The sequence below is a fragment of the Pygoscelis adeliae genome, unplaced genomic scaffold (assembly GCF_000699105.1).
Source record: "Pygoscelis adeliae isolate BGI_AS28 unplaced genomic scaffold, ASM69910v1 Scaffold207, whole genome shotgun sequence".
NCBI lineage: Eukaryota > Metazoa > Chordata > Aves > Sphenisciformes > Spheniscidae > Pygoscelis > Pygoscelis adeliae.
Window position 1 is genome coordinate 756,684 of NW_008825160.1, and position 9,712 is coordinate 766,395.

General features: G+C 43.8%; 1 protein-coding gene across 1 annotated transcript in view; it reads left to right on the plus strand.

Annotated features, from left to right (window-relative positions):
* The first annotated feature begins 464 nt into the window (after nucleotides 1–464).
* LOC103920842 (interleukin-2 receptor subunit alpha-like) overlaps nucleotides 465–9,712 on the plus strand; it is a 15,121-nt gene continuing 5,873 nt past the window's right edge. Inside the window, exon 1 of the mRNA XM_009328693.1 lies at nucleotides 465–525. Coding sequence (XP_009326968.1) covers nucleotides 465–525 — 61 coding nt within the window. The remainder of the gene's footprint in view (nucleotides 526–9,712) is intronic.

A 9,712-nucleotide genomic window follows, 5' to 3' on the forward strand; every position in this document is an offset into this window, starting at 1 on the left:
CCATTGTCATACACCGGCCAACTATTCTACAGCGATGCTCCCTCTCAAATGCCTGTCCAGCCACAGATTTGGGGCCGAGTGGCTGGGCAAACCCGTTAAAATCTTGTCCCCTTCTACTGACCTCAGCTGTAGTGCAACAGCTCTGGAGTCAGTAGCTCTGATGTGTCAAACCACTTCCTACACACGACGGCACGCTCCGCCACACTGAGCATTAAGTTTGATTTCCTGGATAAAAGCTACTAATACCTGAACAGAGAGCAGTCTTTATTCTCTCTTGCGGAGCCAGCCAGCGAAACGACGATTTGCTGACCAAAGAGCAAAGTCCTTGCCACGAGCGCAGGGTGATGCTCCCCACCGGTCTAACCAGGCAGTAGATGGCTCCTTGGCTTGGCTGGCAGCAGCCCATCGCTTCTGAGAAACTTCACCATCCTCAGTGTTGCGGAGAAAAGATGTGAACAAGTTCCATGGAGCTCAAGTGCCTTTTGATGTGGCTCTTGCTTGGATCCGTCAAGGGGAACAAGCCAGGTAAAAGACTGCTTCTGCCTTTTGGGGAGGGAAAATACGACTTGCTTTTTTGTGGTGGCTGCTGGAGGATGTTCGCAACATCCTGACTCCTTTCAGGTAAGGAAAGATGTTAAGAGCTTAAGGAATTTATTATTCTAAGGAAATGAGAGAAATGGGTTTTGTGCCCACAAACCAACTGCAGGCAATCCAGAGCACTACGGGGTATTTTTTGTCTGAGTAATGTATGTATCCTCCAACCCATCGCTGGCACAGTGGGCAGATCAAAGCAGCCTTGTGCACCTTAGGTAGCTCTTTGAATTTGTTTTTTTCCATTTTGCATGTAATTTTAGGAAATATAAAAATAGACACTGAAATGTCAGTACCTCTGTAGGTAAAATTGATAGCAAGGCTATTAGTTAAAAGGTGCCATCCAAGTTTGCTGTGGGTACTATAGATACCAAGTATTCTTTCAGCCACGCCTCCCAACCAGTAGTGCTTATAAACTGTGAACAGAGGCAGCTAATTCATTCAGCATAATTTTACACATTTATAAATTGTGATACTGCTTATATTCGGCTTATTTATTGTGACAAGCATGTGCATTGAGAAATGGTCTGGTGATATATTAGCGTTTTTGAATTTAAACTGCTTTGTTCGGGGGGGGGGGGTGGAAATCTTACATTCTCAGTGCTCCATAAATGTGATATTTCCTTCTGTATCTGCCGATGATGTCCAGGTTGAGAGGTATGAGCAGATACAGCCCAAGGCAGGTTCTCAGATGCAGTGGTACTGTAACTGCTAATGGATCATCTCTAGCAGGGCTGTGAATTTTACTAGGCGCAGGGCATCTGAAGGGAAGACTGTATTGCTTACAAACCTAACTCACTAATGCAGGAAGTACCTTCACAAATATTTAACCCCCAGGTGATTTTATTCTCGTTAAAGTATTTTGCCAGTAAACGCTGTACCTTTTCCTTCACGGGGCATTTTCATTGCCAGATGAAGTGCCAGTGCCCACGGCAAGCATTTAAGTGCTGCATGCAAGAACATCACTGTGAGACGTTCAGCCAGAGATATGTAAATAGGACCGGTTCTGGGATGAGTCAGGTCCCCTATATCACGCTTTCTGTATTACTGTGCCTGGGACAGGTAGTGAGATTTCTTGCTGGCAAGCCTCATTTATCAGAAATCTTTCTGGTTTTTGGAAAAAATTGAGGGGTGTTAGTGCAGTTGCATTTTATGCAATTTGATGTGATTTAATTCTCTGATGAATGAATAAATGCATAGCATCGCATTCTTCGCTGTACCACTAAGCTCTTCTTTCCTCAGCTTCCTGTATTTATTTTCAATGTCTCTCCCAATGTTTAAACATAATATTTATATATATTTTTTTTAATTTCTCCCTGCAAATAATACACTAAGGTAAGAAACACCACCTTTTACCAATTTAGGTTTTTTTTATTGTAGAGATGCCTGAAGTATTGTGGCTGTAGGACCTATTGGTTTTAATTCCTTAGGGGGATCAACAAGGAGATCTGGGAACAGACATAAGCAAAGAAAAGGGAGAAAGGCTAGGTCAAACTGGTCAAAAATCAACTGTGTCTCAATACGTACAGTGCTACTCATAGTATTTTGCCTTAGTCTTTTCAGCTCGTCCCAGCACTGCAAGTTCAGTTTTGTAAATAGATCCTGCCATAGATGTTGTTTGCAAGAGGGTTTCTGGCAAAATGCACTATCAAGAATAAATATCATTAGGGGAAAAAGAAAACCAAAAGCCTTTGTTTTACAGAACAGTTTCACTGATAGATCTCAAAGTGCTTTGAGAGGGCAACGTCCTCTGATATATATCTGGGGAAACTAAGGCATGGGATGATCATTCATTTAGTAAAATTAAACTACACCTTGGTGCTAAAGAAGGTAAGAGAAATGCTGGTTTTCTTGTGAAGAGCACCACATTTATCTGATTTACTCTGCACAGCAGCAGTGCCTAGAAGCTGCAGGCATGGATGAGGCTTGAAGTATGCTAGTGAGGGTCAAATACAAGATAAAAGCTGGTCTGTGCTCCTACGACCTTTCCATCTTGCTATTCATCTTATGGGAATACACTGAATAGATTTGCAAGTTAAATCTGGAAAGGATTAAAACTCACAAAAGAAAGAATTTCATTCAACTGAATTTCATTCACACAAGATGGGTACCAGATCTCAGTCATTTCAATGAGAGGAATTTCTTTCCCATTATACTTGCATATTAGTGCTCGCTCCCATGGATTTGAAATGCAATGCAGAATAAATTAAAGTTGTCAAACACATACAAGTGTTTCTTGTAAGGTCAGCCAGAGAGCAAATACCTTTATAAACCTTCCAGCTACAGTGGCCCCCAGCAGCAAAGTGCCCAACATACAGCTACAATAAAAAAAATTGTTAAAAAAATTGTCAAAAAATTGTGATCCTGCTGAGGAAAAGCAGATGTTAGGGCAGAGATCCTGCAATAACTGCTTCTGTCTTCAGATGGAGAAATCTTCTCCCCACCTCATCAGAGATGAGATGTTATGTCCTTCCCTTTCATCACAGCAAAAAATCCATTCTTTAGCTACTGCTAGAAAGCCACTACCTTGGACTTTGCTCACTATTGCCTTCAGAGTGTTGCAATTTTGGTCTCCCTGCTTTCTTTCTCAATGTTCAGCTTTATCTCTCCTGTTTTTCCTGTTGCATTAATTGTATCTTCAAAGCCCAGCTTTTGGATGTTTCCTACCCATGGTTTCCATCTCCTGACCCTGGTTCTGAACCTTGGAACAACCTGGTTTACTGAGTCTTTGCTCCATCTCCTCCAAAGCTTCTCCAAAACTCACATTTCCAAAATCCTTCCATGACTTTCTCCACTTGACTCCCTGTTCCTCAGCCCTGCCACGGTAGCAGCACTCTGTCATCTGCTGCTTTTTCTTTATGTTCTCCATTTGTAACGTGCGAGCCCCCAGATAAAGAATATACAGCCCTCTTTATCTGGAAAAATGTTTCGTGTATTACAAGGTCAGAAAAATCATCAACACTAACAAATAATTTCCATCCCACTCTTGAGAGCTCCAGCGAAAAGCTCAATGGCCACTTCCATGTTAAGGCCACAAGTCAAATGAGATGAGTCCTAAAGCTGCAATTGAAATCAAAAGAGTCCCACCAGACCTTTTTTCATTGTTACCCAAGACTGGGACACATGCTTGTCATCCAGTTCAATTGTTTTCAGGGAGGATATTCTCTACTGCCCTTCCAGCCCAACAAAAGGCAAGGCTGAGAAAGTTCCAGCCAAAGAAAAGGATCTGAATCTCTGCTGCTGTTTAAAAAGCCAATTTTCTTTCTCAGTAATGTGTTTTTCCCTTTAGATGAAATAACGAAGAGGCGGGTGCTACTGAAATCACAGATTTAAGCAAAAATGTAGCCAAACCTATTCAAATCCCAAATGTCACACACCAAAACAAGGCTTTCACATACGATATTCTCAAAACCAGACACCGTGTTCTGCTACCATACTATGTGCAGTGGTTGCCTTTAAAGAGTTTGAGCTCTGTGGCTTTACCACAGAACTGAGAAGGTTATAAACACCCAAAACCAACAGAATAAGAAAAACAAATGTTCCCCATTCTCCACTTTGTACATTTTCTACGCAGTGCACTGTGCTTGGGCTAGTTTTCCTCCCTCTCCTTACCTTAGGAAACACTCTCCCTCTTTCCTGATGCTCCCTCTTCCAATTCCACATTTGCAGTCCAAGTCCCCGGCCCAGCCTCCCTGCCAGGGCAGGCATGAGATTCATCTCACTTAACTTCAGCCGTCTGCACCATCGTCTCTATTGAACTGGACATGTGGACCCCCTTCATAGCCGGGGGAGAGAAAGTAGCACTTTCAGGGCACAGTTCATCTACCAGATTGCAGATAAGGCTGCAATGAGTCATGTCCTGTAAATGTATTTCTAGTGACTACGGAGGGAATTGAAATGTCTGCTTTTTGTCGGCTGGGTGGTACTCAGTCCATGCCTTAAAGCAGGAGTGAGTTGGTGATGAAGGGGGATAACTGTGTTTAGGAAGAGGGGAGACAGATACTCAGTCAAGAAACACCTGGGTCAGCAGAAGACACAACATCATCTGCAGGCTGCTTTGCTGGGAACTCACAGCAAAGTGAGCTTTAAAATGGTATCAATGCGTTAGCTAAAGCACACGAATTATCGATGTGAGCATGTACGAGCATTCTTCCACCACTGGAGCTGATGGAGCTAATGGACAACTCCTGCCAGTTCATATTCCAGCTTATTTTACACTGTCTTTCCAACAGAGACATCTTTTAGTACAGCAAACTCAGCAGGCATTGAACTGCCTTGTCCTTAGAATAGGACGTGCCTCTTCTCCACTGTTAGGAATATTAAAACCCATCTCCTGCCCCATAAGGCTGACCTCTCCTCCATCACTGTTTGCATTAAATCTTGCGCCTGGTGATTTCATCTGCATTGTATTTCTGTCACTTAAATTGCAGACTCATTACTACTCACATGACTTTGTAAGATAATCTCTGTGTAATCTACAGTATAGCTAATCAAAATCTCACAGGCAAATTACCATAAACTTCAGGTCTGCACCACAGCCCCGCAGCTGGGATCTATTGCCAGCTTACAAATCCAAATAGACAGAAAATGACATTAATCAGAGGGGAAAGAAGCAGGCAGAGCTATAGCTAGATTCTTAACGGACCCTTTGGGAATAAGTTTTGAAGTTAGAAAAAGTTCATTACCATTTCAGTCCAGTTGCCGGTATCAATTCCTTCTCTTCACCCATATCAGTTTCATCTTCAAGAGACATGCTCTATTTAGAGAGCACATAGTTTCAGACAGCATATGAACCCCCAGGGCTGAATTAGCTTTTCAGGCACATCTGGGGAAATGTCTTCATGGTTTTGGCATGGCTTGATTTCTTGGTATCTCTGGGGAGAGGCTCTCTTCATCTCTGAACTGGGCAGGTGTGTGAAGTGCCTGGTTTCTTCCACTGCTTCTACCCAGATCTTCAGAACAGCCAGTTTCCTACTGACCCCGTCTTACTGCCTTTGTATTTAGGGGAAAATTGTCTTATTTTTGCACCTTGCTGTTCTAACTTAACATCAGAATAATGTCAGCGCTGGTGACACACAGCCACATGACAGAGGAAATTCTGACTTTAGGTTTTCATGGCATGACTCACTGTTTGTGTTTATCTAATACTAAAAATACCTGTTATAAATTTTCCCCATTCACTTCTTCTGGACAAAAGGTGCCTTGTCTAACACTGCTCTGTGAACTCAGACATGGGAGAGAAATAGGCAGGAGAGCTTCATAAACCCTAATACTGCCAGCATGTCCACTATGAGCAGTTTTGTGTTGGGTCAGTAACGTATTTGAATGGGAAACCTCAGGGAAGAAACCCAAGCACTGAAAGAACTGATGGCGATTTAGCTAGTGGGTTTCTTTCCACTGAGCCTAAATAATGATGCTAGATGCTGAGGGTAACCAAAGGCAGTTAAGCTTTATTTAGCACATGGCAATGAACTCACAAAAGACGGCATGGCAGGGTATTCTGCCTGGCACCAGCCTCCAACAACTCCTGTGTGGTATCTGACAGCTTATGTGGAGGTCCCAGATGCTCTAAGACACTTCAAATAGCATCAGACACTGTTACTTAAGCAGAAATAGCAGGAATCCCACCTATCTTGTGGCTCAGATGACAAGGAGTGGCTTGCAGGTCTCAGAAAACCTATCAAACTTAATTTTGGGAGCACACCAGAGGATGCAATAACTCCTTTTTAGTTTTTATGTTTCACAGATGTCTATCATTTGAATTCACTAGTCTCCTTCTAATTCCAAGGGCATGTCTCTCTCCACTATATGATAATATCTGAAACCAGTTCCAAAATTTCCAGAAATGCTGTAGGCACCAAAAATCCACTAATAGGGGGAGAAATGCGAATTCCCAGCTGCCTTAGGAGAGCTATGGATTCTAGCAATTCTGCAACCGATAGCAGTGCTAAATCCCATGAATGTAATTACACCAACCTTTCTCTTTGGCCTATTTCAATACATCATGTTAGTACCTCTAAGTGCAAAGAAATTAGTCACAGGGCTCTTTTGGGGTGTAGGAAATGGGAATGGTAGGTGGGGGCTGATGAAGCTTGTGAATGAAGGAAGGGGAGGACAGAGGACATCAGGACTGAAAGAGAAGGAAATAGGGACACACAGCACCTTGTCATGGGAATGGAGAACTGGGAGATGTGGGGAGGGAAAATGAGGAGGCAAACAAAACCCCAAGAGGAGATTTGAAGGTGATGTGAGGGCAGTCTTTTAAACCAATACTAGCAGGACTGTAGCCCTGGAGTAGCTGTGGCGGGATGCAGAATCCAGAGGAAAACTGGGCTATGTAAAACTGGGCCACCAGAGGCTATGAGGCAGATTTCGCCTAGTTGTGCTGGCCTTTTATAAGATTTATATTTTCCTATCACACCAACTCAAACAAAGAGACAGACTAATTCCCAACCAGGTGCAAAACAGCAAAAAAAGCAATGTTTTTCTCCCCTAAAAATATAAAAAAGTCAGAAATTAGTCAAGGAGTAAATCTACACTGCCATTCCCTAGTTTCCTGGCTTCTTCCCATCCCAGCTCTTTTATCACCCACATGGCAGGGATGTTGATTTTTTAGGGGCAAACCATGCAGTTTCTTCGGGCACAAAGACTGAATGAAGTTCAAGGGATGATTCACTCCAGAGGTCATTCTGTGTAGGCAATATGATCCACACCTCAGCAGGTCTGCTTCCTCTCTGCACAGTCTTCCCACACTATCCTGAGATCTCCAGTGCTGTGAAAGACCCTTGCACACCTATGTGCCACCACTTATGGCCTCTGCAGCTTTGGGGGATACTTATTCTTCCCTGATGGGAGTTTGAATACAGCAATTAGCCTGAACCTGTGATGCTTCTAAATGTCAAAGCACTGGGAGCTCTTCTGGGTTTGATGGCCAAACTATAGCTTCCATTCTCAGACAGACTTCACTGAGAGTGTAGTCATTATCATGAGTTATTATCACATCTACTGCCACAACGCCTGGAGTCCTGGCTGATAGCTAGGACTCGTTAGACATGGTACAAATAGCTGACAAACAGAGGAAGTTTAGGATCCCAATGTAAGGCAAGAAAGTACAGAAGTAATACTGATTAGCATGTTGGGTGCCTACCTGTTCTTGAAAGATGGGTAAAAGACCACTTAAAGAAAAGCACCTCTGAAGATGTATAAGATACTTAAAGACAGTGAAGAAGAATAATGGCAACGGGTATCTTGAAATGTCCGTATTCATGCACGGCTGCTCCCAGTGTGAGGACTTGTACAACAATAAACCCCACAGCTGATGACTTTGGTATCAAACACGTTGGTGAGGAGGTCTAGCACGGGAAGAGAAGCCAATATTTTGAAAGGTTATGATGGTTGATAGGGATAAGGTTCTTGAAAAGGGGAGCAAAATATTTGATGTTACAGTAAAGCAGTTAGAAGTCAACAGAGGGAAGCAAACAGAAAGTCACGATGAGACCTAGGAAATTCATCTTTCCAAATGCTTTCTGGATCAGAGACAGGAATTTGGTTGTAAAGGCCAAAGAAGTAGATACTGCAGTGGTTTAGACGTGAGAAGACAAGCATTTGAGTGATGTGGGTGAAATGAAAAGGCTGGATCCTAGGAGTGTTGCATGAGATCCAGCTGCAACGTGGATGAGTTGATCCAAGAGCACCAGCCTGATGGGTAGTGCTTGCTGTCACCTGTGTGCACCATTTCTGCACAATCCTTATCTGTTGCGTGCAAGTTCAGAAGAACCCTAACTTCATTTGATCATTGATTAAAACAATGTTTGCCCTTTATGATGAGTAGGCTAAATGCTGCGGGTTTTCTTAAGAAGAGACTAAAGAGTTGTAGGTTTGAGTGCCTCATGCTGAGATTCAGATCTTCAGTCCGCTTCAAAGAGGCTTTTGAAGTCTTGAGGGAAACATGCTTTTAGCTTTCAGGGAAAGTGAGAGTACATGATCTCAACTTGCTGCTAATCTGATAACTCTTTAATTTTAATCACCCTGACAGTCTGTGGTAAACCATGTGGTTAACTATTTCGGGTACAGTCGCTTGTCTCGAAGCCACAGTCTGATGTAGTTTACAAGGTGAATCCTTTGATAACAGAAAGATACAAGGGGATTAAAATATCCCTTACACACCTCAGCTGTTAAGCTGCTCACAATACTTTTCATTGTTGCCTTCCTCAAACTTTGTGACTTTTACTAAGTGGCAAGATGATGAAAAGTAAAAAGGGCAGAAAATATCAAAGTGAGAAAATGATGGGTGGCTCTGAAAGAAAAGGGCATTGCAGGACTGGGTCTGGGAGTCGCTGATTGGGTTGCTGTTGGCAAGGCATGGCTTTGTTTCAAGGAGAAGGTACTTTGGGAGTCAAGGGCAGACGCCAAATGATGAACAACTATTCATCATGTGCTGTTTAACATCTTTGTCGGCGACATGGACAGTGGGATCGAGTGCACCCTCAGCAAGTCTGCTGACAACACCAAGCTGTGTGGTGTGGTTGACATGCTGGAGGGAAGGGATGCCATCCAGAGGGACCTGGACAGGCTTGAGAGGTGGGCCTCTGCGGACATCATGAAGTTCAACAAGGCCAAGTGCAAGGTCCTGCACATGGGTAGGGGCAATCCCAAGTACAAATACAAGCTGGGCGGAGAATGGATTGAGAGCAGCCCTGAGGAGAAGGACTTGGGGGTGTTGGTTGATGAGAAGCTCAACATGACCCGGCAATGTGCGCTGGCAGCCCAGAAAGCCAACTGTATACTGGGCTACATCAAAAGAAGCGTGGCCAGCAGGTCGAGAGAGGTGATTGTCTCCCTCTACTCTGCTCTGGTGAGACCCCACCTGGACTATGGCGTTCAGCTCTGAGGCCCCCAACGTAAGAAGGACATGGACCTGTTGGAGCAAGTCCAGAGGAGGGCCACAAAGATGATCAAAGGGCTGGAGCACCTCCCATATGAGCACAGGCTGAGAGAGTTGGGGTTGTTCAACCTGGAGGAGAGAAGGCTACAGGGAGACCCTATAGCAGCCCTCCAGTACCTGAAGGGGGCCTACAAGAAAGCTGGGGAGGGACTTTTTACAAGGGCATGTAGTGATAGG